The sequence below is a fragment of the Rhipicephalus microplus genome, chromosome 9 (genome assembly GCF_043290135.1).
Source record: "Rhipicephalus microplus isolate Deutch F79 chromosome 9, USDA_Rmic, whole genome shotgun sequence".
NCBI lineage: Eukaryota > Metazoa > Arthropoda > Arachnida > Ixodida > Ixodidae > Rhipicephalus > Rhipicephalus microplus.
In genome coordinates this window covers 31,142,158-31,156,055 of record NC_134708.1, presented here as the reverse complement: position 1 = coordinate 31,156,055, position 13,898 = coordinate 31,142,158, and the positions used below count along the sequence as shown (strand labels likewise).

Here is a 13,898-nt window from a genome sequence, read left to right as displayed (position 1 = left end):
TACCTAGTTAATGTGTACTTTTTTTTTTCAATGTGTTACAGTGAGGGCATAGAGAAATTTTTTACTGACTCCCTCGTTGTCCCGAGCTCTACAGTTTGCTTGTTTAGCTTGATTATAATGTTATCTCGATTCCAAATGAAATTACGTATGAAAGAGTTACTGGACACTTGTCCCGATTGGTATGCACATTGTTTCCTTGAGCTTAAGTTATTAAGATAAGATGTTTGCTTTGTAAAATCTGAGGCCTGGCGATGAGAGTGGCGTGCACGCGGTGCTTGTCGCATTGTGTGTGGCTGACAAAGGTCGTTTCTTGGAGCTTGTCACCCACTTTTCACCGAAGCGGGGCGCAGAGGCCAGCTCTTGGAGCATTCCAGTTTGACCAGGCCCTTCGAGAAAGCAAGAGCCTTGCCGGAACGTCGCCGACATCGACCCGGCCGAGCTGCATGGAACAACTCGACCTCCCGATGTATCATCTGGCGGCGGGGGTGCTGTTGTGCCTCGCCCAAGTTCCACGTGGTCTTCGCGGCCTGCTGGCACCTGGCAGCTGTTGATGAGTCAACCCTGCACCGGGACGGCGACGGACGCGGACAATCGGGAAAAACCACGTCGCCGGCTCCTCTTGACACAAAAGTCGTTGGCCAAGCTTTTGTCAGCCGCCGAGAGCAACACTCCGAAGCAGCGTCGACCCAGCAGCTGTACGGGGTATTCTGCCTTGCTTGAGTCAACCTGGCTGCATCAGGGAGCGACTTTGCGCATGGGATTCCACGTCATCTCACTGTGGTGCCACGCTGGCGCGTGGGGTCTCCCTCACCAAACAGCGAACTGGGCATGCCTTGCCCCCTTTCCTAGGTTCAGAGGGAGGCGGTGTTTGGCTTTCCCTCTTCGGGGCCGGAGAGGAAGACGACGATCTCATTGGAGTATCCTGCGCATAAATTATCTTTGCAAGGGATCTTGGGAAGGCGGACGATGTATAAAAACGCTAGCGCAGAGGCGCTCGTGGGTGATTCTCTGTTCATGTTGTACCACGCTACCATGTAAATACTGTATATAAACATTTTTTTCTCCTCCGGCTTCTCTACTCGTCCTCTCCGGGGACTCGGATGGCCCGAGTCCGCACCACGCTACACAAAGGCGCAACAGCGCTCAACCTTCACTTGAGAAAGCCGATGGGAGCGCCATCTTTAGACAGGGAAAGTCACTGCATATAAGTGATAATTTTCTGTTATTCTTGAGTAGCGCAGCGTCATTTCGGCCGAGCAGCGGCGCAGTGCGCCACTCTGTCAAGTGAAGGGCGAAAGTCGAGTCGAGGAGCGTTTGTGAAAACGGAGGTTAGAATTGCTTATGTGTATGCCTTGACTAGTAAGAGATATGCATACAAAATATTAGGCAGTTTTGGAATACCGTTTACAAGCGCTGCGGGCGTAGCGGGCGCCATACGAGCTTTAGAATAGCGTTTGCCCTGCTGCGAACCGCAACGCACGATCGCAGCGACACCGTAGCCTCGAAACCAGTGCTTGCGGGACACATGCGGGCCGCCATTATCGCACGCAATTTCGGATTTTTTGCGTGCGGTCCGCGAACGCGAACGCCGACTCGCCTTACGACGCATGCGCAGTGGCAGCGACCGCACCGCAAGAGCTCGCGGTGCGCTATTCTAAAAATCCCTATTGACGTATTGTCATGGTGCCTCAGATATTCGCAATAATTGTTTTTATTGACTATCGCACAAGTATGAACTCTAAAGCTTGAGCAATATTGATGGGCGCTGCGGAAAGGGTCGGCCATTTGGAGTATTATTTGGTGCCGTTTAGGCCTTTAGAGTATCGTAAAGGGCGGACAAACAGACCAAATTTTCTGCGTCAAAGGTCCCCAAGAAAGGCTATCGTATTTAAAGATCATTCTGTGTTTACGTCACAATATGGCGTCATCATGACGTCACAGGGTACCATAAAAGTGTGATGCCATTATGGCGTCACTGTGGCGCATATATCGGCTCTCTCATGAGTCGACTCGTTTGGACTCAAATCAGTGGGCGGGTCTGTGTCTGAGCGAGTCCGGGTGATTAATCTGTCCAGGTTAGTTTCAATCCAACTGAGTCCTATTGGCGAAACGTTTAGTGAATTTGAGTCTGAAAAAACAAACGTGAGTCTGAGTGCGAGTGAGCCCTAAGCGCAAAATATATTCCTTGAGTGAGTCTGACAAGCTCCACCTTGTACTGCCGACGTAGATGTGACGTGAGGTGGCATGATGACGTCATGACATTACATCGTAGCTTGGCCAGAGGTGGGCCGATAACCACGTTAGGTGCGGAAAGCTTTCAGAGCTTGGCTCAACATCGATGCATCAGCAGAGAAGAAACAAAAGCCACTCATATTCAGGAAAGAAATGATGACGAGTGGGCGAAGCTAGGTCTTAAGGCCCGTGATGCTACGTTGAAGTCGCTGACGTGTGTAAAAGACAGGCAAATACGGATAGATGGACAGCTGGATGGACGGGCGGACGGATGTGCTGACGGACAGATGGATGGCGCAGGCGATCACGTATTGCACTTTCACATGCTTGATAATTGACGTACACATAAGGTCATTTTTTCACGCAGATCCTTTCCCGAACCGTTGTCCAGGTGTTCAGCATCGGTTTCGATTTCGTTTAGCGTGGCTGACTCGGGGCAACATGGTACTATCAGCGTCAAATGAAACCCGAACAGCGGCAAGCCTTTGCGATAGTATAGTGCTTGCCGTCCAGTTATCACCATTGACAGGCACGCGCATCCTGTTCGGCAGCATTGCGCATATATGCATGCCTGTTCGTAGTGATGAGTGGACGGCACGCACTATAGCATCGCGAAGGCTTGCCGCTGTTCGTGTTTCATTTGGCGCTGATTGTACGTCCCTAAGAAGCTTCGCCCCTGGCCGCCGTATTCACAAACGCTCATCGACTCGAATTTCGTCCTTCACTTGACAGCGCCGAGCACTGCGCCACTGCTCGACTGAAAATGACGCTGGGATTCTCGAGAATGGCTGCAGATTATCGATGATATGCAGTGGCTTGCTCTGCCTAGAGACGGCACTTCCATCTACTTTCTCAAGTTGACGTGAAGCGTTAAGTGAAGGGGCGGGCGTTCTACAATACGGGGGCAAAAGAGAGGGCTTTCGCTTTTCCAGGCGTCTTGGGCCAGTGCGTAATAACATGCAGGGCTTTAGTGCCCCTTTAGGGAGACGTATACTATTTGCATCACTGTGTCAAGCCGTGCGACTCCTCGCCGTCACTGCAACAAACGCCCCTCCCCCCCCCCCTCCTCCTCGCTTGCGTTGCGAGTGCGTTCTGCATCTCCCTTTGCTAGAAAATGGGACCACCGCCGAGGTAGAGTCTAGCCGAGGCAATGACTGCTCGAGGTGACATTGCAGTGTGTACTACACTGGAGCGTCGCGTGTGGTCGGCTGTCTCGCTCGCTCTTGCTCTTGCGTGGGTGTACGCTCCCGGCGCAGTGCTTCGTTTCCTCGCCTTATACGTACGCGCCTGCCACTGACGCCGAGTGGCGGCGCCAGGTGTATTGCTGGTCCGATCGCCAGTTAGGATATAAGTCCGGGACGTTGACAGAACAAGAATGGAAGCACGAAAACCACACGAAAGTGAATAAATAAAAGGGTGAAGTAATTGATTAATCTATAACTAGTGGGTGAGTGAGTATATTGTTGAACAAAGGAACGAGTGGCTGAGTGAGTAGATGAACGAACGGGTGAAGAAATTCATAGGTTAACAATGGCGTACATTAATTCTAGGTTTAGGAGCACGTTACACAGTCTCATACACAATGCCGACTGGCGATGGAGCTTAGGAAAGCATAGGGCATGTTACTTGAATTTTTAGATTAATCGCAATAGTTATTTGGTAATTGGAATTCAGTGAGAAAGAAAACAAACAGCATGACACGATGTGCGATGTTCTATATACTACATTCGGTACACACCGTAGCTCGAAGCTTTCTTCTATCTTTTCTAGACCACCCGCAATTCCTTTTATTTCTATAATTACTTTAGTTCAACAAATATTTACTAATAAAAGTAAATCTGTTGAGTTCGTACGCGAAGCTAGTAGATAATTATATATGGCTGCGCCTGGCTTCACATACACTGCTCCATGCGCGGTTTACAATGCAGCAGCAATATCCTGTCTGGTCTCGTTGGCCTAGTTTCGGGGCACATCCTTATTCCCTGGTTCTCCTCGAATCGAAGAAGTCTTCCGCTTTCGCGTAAACATTCGCCGGCAATCTTGGTCTATATAAGCGTTTTTTATTAGTTTACTTGTTTTTTTTTTACGCAGAACAATGTTTGTTCGTTTTTCTTCGTTCGCTCCTTCTTTCGCACTATCCACAAGTAAGCGCGTCGCTCAGTTTACCCTTCTCGTTTTTCGTTTATTCTGTGCAACAGCGAGGATGGTATTTCGTTAACGCCTCCGTCCCTGTTTCGTCCGGCGCACACGTTCTGCAGGCCGACCCGTATAAAACTCAGGCGTCCAGCTTGCGCGCGTCCAGCTTGGCCCTCGGTCTTCCCGCGGGAGAGGAAGATGGTCCTGCAAGAGAGAGTAGCGGGTTACAGCAACGACGACATGAACAACTTAGTAGACAGTGAATGCACAAAGCACATCAAAAATAACAGAACGCACCAAAGCGCATCAGCGTATAAAGTACATAAAAAATTTACATACTGCGAGCCTTATTTGAGCACCGACTAAGTCCTCAAAATCCTCAAAGAAACTTGCTGGGGACAGCTCAGTGCTATCCCATAGTTAAATACGAAGTACTCGAAATGGTTAAACATTTTTTTTTTCCAAACACACATCAAAGTGCATCGGTGTGTAAAGCACGTCAAAAGTTAACGAAACATGTCGAAGCGCACCAATGTGTAAAGCACGTCAAAATCAACAAAACACATCAAAGCGCATCAACAAAGCACATCTAAAGCAATGACTCACCAGCAGCAACGACAACAACAGCGACGACATCAGCAAACTCAGCATGCAGAAGAAGTGTCGATGTACACGACTGTCGCTATGGCGCAGTCGTTCGTAAGTTTGTGTACGTGTGAGAGCCATGCACTATACGAAACAGCAGCAAACCAAAACAAAACGAGTGGATAATATGAGGTGCGGCTTGAAGCTGGCATGCAGTAAAGCTGCGCACCATTAAAGCAGAAAGTTTGCTCATGGAAAAGCAAAAAGACGGGGATCTTAAAGAGAAGTTGAACGTCTGTTTGGCTCTACCAAGCAATGTGATTTGATTGATTGATATGTGTGGTTTAACGTCCCAAAACCACCATATGATTATGAGAGACGTCGTAGTGGGGGGCTCCGGAAATTTCGACCACCTGGGGTTCTTTAACGTGCACCCAACTCTGAGTACACGGGCCTACAACACTTCCGCCTCCATCGGAAATGCAGCCGCCGCAGCCGGGATTTGATCTCGCGACCTGCGGGTCAGCAGCCGAGTACCTTAGCCACTAGACCACCGTGGCGGGGCACCAAGCAATGGGGAATCGTGCGGAGGTACAACTCAGGGCTGTCTAGAGGGCCCGCTTGCACGCGGCAGAGGAGCTTGGCCTCTTTGTCCCGACGTGGGAGCAGCCAGCATCAGTCCTGCACTGATCCTCAGGACTTCAATAAAGTTCTCCATACCATGTCATACCATACCATACCATACCATACCATACCATACCACACCATACCATAGTACGTCCAGCCGTCAACAAGTTTAACAAAAACGCTCCGCAGCGTGTCCTGAAACAATTTGATTGACGCTAGCACCACTTAGCTTGTGGTTCTGTTGCCGACATGTTATCCATACATGCCGACCTACTATTCAAGCATACACATACCCACGCTTCGCGGCTAGCATCAGCCAAAGCAATCCAGGTGACGCATCGGAGCCTTGGTGTTAAGCTTGTTGACGACTGTGCGTTCGAGAGCCACTTTGGGGTAATGCTAAGCTAAGGCGTTACTCAACCGCGGCTTCTCTCTTGTTTAACCAAACTTAGAATTCGGTATTGGTTGAATAACGCCAGATATTGGCATATGAGCGATGTAATTTGGTCAAGGTCACTTTAACGTCAAATTCTGGGTGGGCCTAGACTTGTCCCAGGGGTGCCTATGCCATGCATACTAGAGGTGTCATACTACTCACCTCAGCCAGCCGATAAAACCAGACAGCAAGGGCCGGCACCCTGAAAAAGATCGCACTAGAATTTGAGATAGGGGAGAGGGCGGGGGTTATTGTCGTTTGAAAATATGTCAGTGAACGTCGTCATTCAAAATATGGCCGTCTTATGTCTGATGTACGGGTGATTTGTAAAAGTGCTTCGGCGTCAGCATTCTCAGAACATATCTGTCCTGATCTATTACCCAAATCGACACCGAGTCGGAAATATGCAGTTTTTGTTCCACAATTTAATTACGGAGAAATGTTCATGTCTGCGACCTGCTAGATGAACTAAGTTTGAGACCACTGCACAGTTATCTTTCAACACGTGGTGACCGTGAGAGGTACCTCACTAAAAATGCTTGACAGAAGTCAGGTCTGTTTAGATGCTGCTCACATTCAGGAAAATAAATAAAAATGGAGTTAAACTACGTCTTTAGGCCCACAATGTCTATGTTGGAGTCTCCGACTAGCATAAAGAGTGGACGGACGAACACATGGACGGAAGAACGGACGTAATGACGGATGGAATGACGGATGGAATGACGGACGTACAGATGCACGGACACAGTATGGTCCATTTTTAAAATCATATGCGCGCAATGTACGCTCTGTACAGACGATTTGCACAACACCTGTGTTTCGGCACGCCGGGTACCTACGACGGCGACGGACGTGATGGGACCTTAAGAAGCTTCGCTCATAAAAAAATATAATAAATGCATGTGAGACGAAGACAGTCATGTGCAGTCTGCGGGCCGGCCGCACGTTTGAGACCCACGATCTATACCATGCACCGCCATTTGTGGTCGAAATGAGCATTTCCTTGTTGACTTGTCGTGCTTATACGTTCCCAACCGAGACCAACTGAATTCTCGTTCGACACTTTTACCGCACAAAAAGGACGAAAACAGAGGAAGGTACTTCGACACGGGGGTAAACTCTCAACTCGAACTGCTACTCGAACATGTCGAACAGCAAGCACAAACCAGGCCAAGGACATGTTCTCCTGAAGTCTCGTGTTCTTTCCCGACATGCGGGACATGTTGACAAGTTGAATAAAATTGCTTTCGCGCTGAGAAAAAAGGAAGAAAGACTCGTCTAGTTGTTATATGTAATTCAGTTTTTTTATTATTATTTCCACAGGAGCCCTCTAAGTCATCCCAAAAAGACAGTGCGCGGAAACACGGACACAACTAGGAAGCCACACCACACACGCCTAGGTGGTGCAAGTCGTTCAAGTAGGCTTGGGCCCACTGCGGTGGATTAGTATGGTTGGCACTCAGTCGCTGACCCCAAGGTCGCGGGTTTGAATCTCGCGGCCAAGGTGGCCGCATTTCCAATGAGGTAGTATGCTGTAAAGGCCCGTGTCTTAGGGGCACCTTACAGGGACACTAAAGAAGCTAACAGGTCTTCTGCGTGTTAGTAAAGTACAATTTAACAATCCCGAAGATACCGCTGTTACGGTGCCACGACACTTAGTAAGCGCGAAAACACTCGAAAAGAAAACACTGTTGGCAACGCGACCTCGAGTTTCCCGCACCAAACATTGTGACTTGGGAAATTTCGAAGGTGTCTACTGGGTCTCACGTAGCTTCCTATCAATAAAAATGAAGTACGCGATGATCTGTGGGTGCCATAACAATGGCATTCGAAGTTTCATGAAAATTTCGAGTCGATGCCATGAAAGTACCGAAAGTATACGTTTCAAAATTTCTGACGTCACGCACGGAGATTCTGGGGTGATATTTCAAAAATGACACTTTAACCTTGATATGTCTCTGCTAATAATGACCTCAGTATTGTGAAACATGGCAAAAAAGTTTTCAGGGGGCACTTAGTCAACTCAGACCAAATCATTGTTCATCTTCAGTGTCCCTTTAGAGAGCCCCAGTTGGTGGAAATTTCCAGAGCCGTCCACTAAGGCGCTCGTCATAATTATGTCGAAGTTTTGACACGTTAAACATCAATTATTATTATTATCATTATATTTTCACATGCGTTTATCTGAAAGACGCTGTTTGTTGCTTAATCTCTTCAGGACTTGGTATGCTCTTTTTATTTCCACCTTCCGTCCTTCATTCATTTCTCTTAATCACCATTAGCTCGCTTCAACTGTGGAGCAACCAGCTTAACCATAACATTCCTTCAGTTTACTCTTGGCCGAGCCGTAACTATTCTACGACATTGCTGGAGTTTCATCATTAAGCAAATGATGGCAGCGCAAAGCGCAACACTGTAAGCTGAAAAGAGAACGAAATGGTTTTTTTTACAAATCACGCTCGACGTTCGCCGGCAATCGACGAGTGATTAGAAAGCGCCGTCATTTCGCCGCTAATTGGGACATCTCGCTAAGTGCGCAAAGTTTCTTAACGAAGATGCTCTAACGAGATGGCTTGTGCAAGAGCATTCGAGCGTGTGTGCGGGGTCGTTTCGAAATGATTGCTCAAACTTTGCGGGACGACGAACAAAGTTGTTGCGGTTAAAAGAAAATTGAAAACATAATATAATCTCTTTTAGTTCATCTTGCGACAGCGGAGGTGACACGTGGAGGAATGGTTGTGCTTTCGGAGTTTACTGCCAATGTCGACGGAAGTTATTGATGGTCCTTTAAGCATGCTCGACATTGTGACCCGAAAGTCGCGGTTTCGATCCCGGCATGCTGCGGTGCATTTCGGTGCAGGCGAAATGCTGTAAGAACCTGTGTACTGTGCGATAAACTTTTATTGTTCGGTTTTCTTTCGTTTATTATTGCTAATTTTTTGTAATGCGAAAGCTTTTTGTAGCTGTAGCATTCGAAATCGGGCTAGTTGGTATACGGCAGCATTTTTGTTCCGTCTTCGTCGATCTCGCGCTGCACCCTAGTTGGCGCTCACGTCGACGAGACTTTGCGACACCTTAGAGACTCATGGCACGTCTATTGAGGCCTCGCGATGTCCCATTAAGGACACACGTGACTTTCTCTGAGCAATGACGTCACATTATGACGTCACAGTTCACCACAACTCGTGCTGTCATGATGACGGTGTCAAACAACACCGCCGTCTACAGCCAGAGGTGAGCGAATCACCGAGTCAGTGCGAATCACGGGAGGTGGGGAAAGTTTCAAACGCTTCCCGTCTCGCAGGCTGTGCTAAACCGCGTTAAACGCTGATAGCTTTCGAACTGCTAGGTTTTGGATGAACGCGACTGGCTGATAAGCTAGAAAAAGAATAAGAAGGCTTTCCCCTTCAAGCCTTCTTATGCAGATTTTATTTTCACTCGCGCATCTTGATGCTTATCGGCAAATTATCGCTTTGTCTATAAACAATCGTATGACACCTATTAGCATGTATAGCTCGCGTTTCATGGCCTCTTTTGCAAAAATGTTGAAAAGTGTCGCGTTATCATAATCTATCTATATATCTATCTATCTATCTATCTATCTATCTATCTATCTATCTATCTATCTATCTATCTATCTATCTATCTATCTATCTATCTATCTGTACAATCGTCTCCCGAGGAGGCCCGCCATGTTCAGCTGCTACTAAAGTTAATATTAGTATTCTAACATGTGGTGATTTACGCACCAAAACCATGAATGTGATACGCAATGCACTGGAAAACTACTATGCACATTTCGTCTACGTGGAGTTATTTAAGGAGCACTGACGTCGCACAGTATAAACGTGTGGACCCCTGGTATTGCGCCCCCCTCTAACAGAGACCTCCACGGTCGTGATCGAATGCGCTACCTTCTGGCTAGCAGCTGAGCGCCGTAATACCTGTACCACAGAGACGCACGATGTTCAAATACTGAAGTACCAGGCGGCTGAAGTGGAGCTTCACGAAACACTCCATAAACTACCAATACAAGATCCATGAGCGAGTGTATCCGTGGTACATATGTTACCGGACAGGTCGGGACGGCTGTGGGCTCTCCCATAGTAGAGTACCAAGTACTCTAAATCGTTACCCACCTATTCTACACCCCCCCCCCCCCATGTTCTTTCCACGTCATCTCATATCCAGGTTCATGTAAATGACGTCTGTCCTGTTATCATGACTGCCAAGTGTGAACTCGTTCACGCGGTAATTTTTGTCAACAGGGCCTCATCAAGTGTGAGGCCCGCGGGACGACTTTATGCTCTCCCGTAGTAGATTACTGAGTACTCCAAATTGTTAAACACTTTTTTCTTAACACACAGTGGAAACTGTATTTGCTCTCGCATAGTAGAGTACCAAATAGGTGAACACCTTTTCTAAACAGATCACACGTAACAAGTATGCGACCTAGGTCAAGAAGAGTTCCTCTGAAGCATCTCTTTCGGCGCGACCATTTCCGTACTCTTGAAACACAGTGAGAAAGGAAGAGAGGGGGGGAGGGGGGGAAGGCGCCTTCATCAACATGTAGGCCGATTCTCGTGTTCTTACGGAAAAGTGCTTCCTGCCGGTGTTTTTTTTTTTTTTTCGATCCGGGCCCACTCTGCTGTCGCCTCCGAGTTTCGAAAGTACTTCAGAATAATGCGAGAGCACTCGCGAAAAAAAAAAAAAGAAGACACCGCTGAAGCTCTGAAAAATGCCTCCCCCGTCGCTACACACGTGCTACCGAGGAGACAATAGCATATTCGCCCCCCCTCTTTTTTTTTCAGCTACAGAGTAGGAGTCAAGGACGATGTTCTCGGCGTACTGTGGTTCCACACAGCCGAGTTCAAAACATAAAGACAGAGGATGAGGAGGAGCGTGTCAACCACATGGGCGCGTACGCGCGCTCCTCCGCCTCGTCGTCTCGCGCGTCGTCCTCATTAGCGCGTCCGTTTTCTTGGCGCCTCTCTCCGGAAACGGAGCGGAGCTCGCAGACAGCGTGGCAGCGTCGTCGTCCCCTTTTTTTTTTTTTCTCGCCCTCGCATCTCGGGGAAGATGTCGGCGTGTAACTGTCGACATACGCAACAAACAAACAAACAACACAATCGCTTCAAAACGGAACGAGAGCTGCCACGCGAAACAGCTGTGTGCGACAGAAGAGCCGCGTGCCGGGGTAGATGCACACAGCCGGGGTCAACACCCACGAGTAAGACGAAAGGTGGCGGCAGCGGCTGTGCAAGACTTGGCGAGTCTATTTTGCATGCGTCGCGTGCTATCTGTCGCGGTGTGAAATACAAGGCGAAGAGAGGAGGTTGCTACGGTGGTGTGTGAGAAGGACAGCGCACCCCAGAATGCGCGCCTTCTTTGAAGAAAGAAAGAAAGAAAGAAAGAAAGAAAGAAAGAAAGAAAAAAAGAAAGAAAGAAAGAAAGAAAGAAAGAAAGAAAGAAAGAAAGAAAGAAAGAAAGAAAGAAAGAAAGAAAGAAAGAAAGAAAGAAAGAAAGAAAGAAAGAAAGAAAGAAAGAGTGGCGCCGAGTGTGGTGGCGTGTGCACTTCCCGATCAGGTGCTTTCGGTCGGGACCCCCTGCAGTGCTGTTAGAGAGTAAGTGGTGCGCTCTATTTCGGCCTTGCAAAAAGCCGTTTGGAACGCGTCAAATCGTGCGCGGCGCTTCGAAGCACTCGAAGCAAAAAGAATTGTTTATTTGTTTCGTGAAAGATCGGGGCAGCTCCTTCGGTGACAGCGCTCTATGAGGTCGATCGCGCGAACGTATAAGCAACGCTCGTGTCCTAACCCGCCGTGGTGGTCGAGTGGTTATAGGGTTTGACTGCTGCTGACCCGAAGACCACGGCCCGGCCACGGCGGCTGCGTTTTCGGTAGAAGCAACACGCGAAAGGCCCATGTGCTTAGGTTTAAAAGCAAGCTTGAAAATCCCGAGCGCTTGCAACTTTCGGAGCCTTCTACTACGATGACTGGTAGTGATATCGTATTTTTCGGACGTAAAACACGAACCATCGTAGGCGGACGCACAGGAGGTGAAATTCCCCCCCTCCTCTTGTCACTTAACAGGAGGAGGGCGCACAGTCAGTCCCATACATGGACATAACATGAAGGAGGGGCGCCGCGACTAATCAACGCTCCTCCTTCCCCTGTAGGGGTACCACGATTAGATAACCACGATTAGATAACGAAGATTAGATATCAACCACGATTAGATAACGTACGTGCCCTAAGCGGCATGTTTATTCATTTCCCCAGAGGGTGAAAGCATTGGTAAACTTGGGCTTTAAATTAATGTTTCCGGGGGTCCTATATGTCTCTGTTACCAGAGTGCAGCCGTTGAAGGCGGCAAGAGTCCGCCGTATGTGGAATGTTTTGTGAATGGAACGTGCGGCCGCCTTAGGGCTGTTAACGTCAATTTTTTTCGTATCTCTGAACACGGAAGCAGTGGTACCAGCAACGAGGAAACAAAGCGTGTTAGTTGTACGCTGTTTACGTTCCATATAGATTGCCAAATGACCCAGTCACCGACTGCTATCTTACCTTATGTTGGATTCATTGGTATACGTAACACAAAAAAGACTGCTATTTTACACACGGATAAGGAAAAAAACACACGAGGACCAGCGCCCGTCCTCGTGTGCAGTTGGTATCCTTGTGGATGTGCTGTATTTCTTTAAGACAGCTGCACCCAATATGACACGATGCAACAACTTTGCGGCACTGAACATTGTTCTAAGCTCTCGTGCTTCTGCGCTGGCTAACAGCTCCGCCTTGGTTATTAAGTGCCTTGTTCATAACACCCCAAGGTAAGGGTGTAAATGGGGTGTTTTAATCACGAACACCTCAAATTTTAAAACTGGAGTGTAAAAGGGTGTTCATATGGATGGTTTTAATGCGTACACCCTTTTTACACCTTTAGGGTGTAATTTTTTTATAGTGTATGGTGCTCGGCTGGTGACCCGAAGGTATCGGGTTTGACCCCGGCGTCGGTGGACGCATTTCGGTGGAGGCGAAGTGATGGAGGCCCTTCTATTGTGCGATGTCAGTGCACGATAAAGAACACCAGAGAGCAGAAATGGCCGGAGCCCTTCACTATACGACGTCTCTCATATTCATCTCGTGCTTTCGGGAGGTAAAACCACAGATAATATTATTACGATTGACCGACGATGCAGAATGCGACGTCTGCTGCACCGAAGAAGACGTCGACCATCTGCTATGCCGTTGCCCTCGATTTGCCTGTGAAAGACAAGAAGCTTTCGGACGCATTGCGACAATTGGACGATCGGCCACTCTCTATGCAGATGCTACTGGAACACCGTCCTCGCCTTTCGTGGTTTCAAAAAACAGTCAAAGCAGTCTTGTGCTTTTTGAGGACTACAGGCCTATGTGAACACCTTTAACTTTTGTGCCATCGCTGCATACGCGTCAGCCCATTGACTGACAATTCTTTTTGTTTCTCTTTCTCTTCTATTTCCTCTCTCTCTCTCTCGTCTTTATGCCCCCCTTTCTCATTCCCCCAGCGCAGGGTAACAAACCGGGCATGTGCCTGGTTAACCTCCCTGCCTTCTCTCTCTCGTTATTCTTGTCCCCCCCCCCTTTTCCTTGACTCCCAGTGATGCTCACTCCGCAAGCTTCTGAGCTAGTAGAAACTTTATTTTGGGTTCGAAAGTGGCTTGCAGGATGGGGTCGCAGGCCCCGCAAATTCAAGCCAGGTGGCTCCATCCAGAATGGTGCCACGATGTGCAGCCATTCGGTGATGTTTCGGGCCCTCTGGACGGCTATATAACAATACTCGTCATCATAGACTTACCTAACTTAGCAAGACTGGACTCTGGCGCTACGATCGTTCAGCCATC

At 48.3% G+C, this 13,898-nt stretch overlaps 1 protein-coding gene and 1 long non-coding RNA gene across 2 annotated transcripts in view; one reads left to right on the top strand and one right to left on the bottom strand.

The window, feature by feature from the left end:
• Positions 1-13,898, top strand: part of LOC142771650 (uncharacterized) — a 310,230-nt gene that overhangs the window by 116,930 nt on the left and 179,402 nt on the right. The gene's annotated exons all lie outside the window — the stretch shown is intronic.
• The window catches only part of LOC142771649 (uncharacterized), a 148,975-nt gene continuing 135,966 nt past the window's right edge, over positions 890-13,898 (bottom strand). The window contains exons 2-3 of the mRNA XM_075873413.1: positions 6,179-6,218; positions 890-4,572 (exon numbers count right to left, since the gene is read on the bottom strand). Coding sequence (XP_075729528.1) covers positions 4,447-4,572; positions 6,179-6,218 — 166 coding nt within the window. The 3' untranslated portion in view covers positions 890-4,446. The remainder of the gene's footprint in view (positions 4,573-6,178; positions 6,219-13,898) is intronic.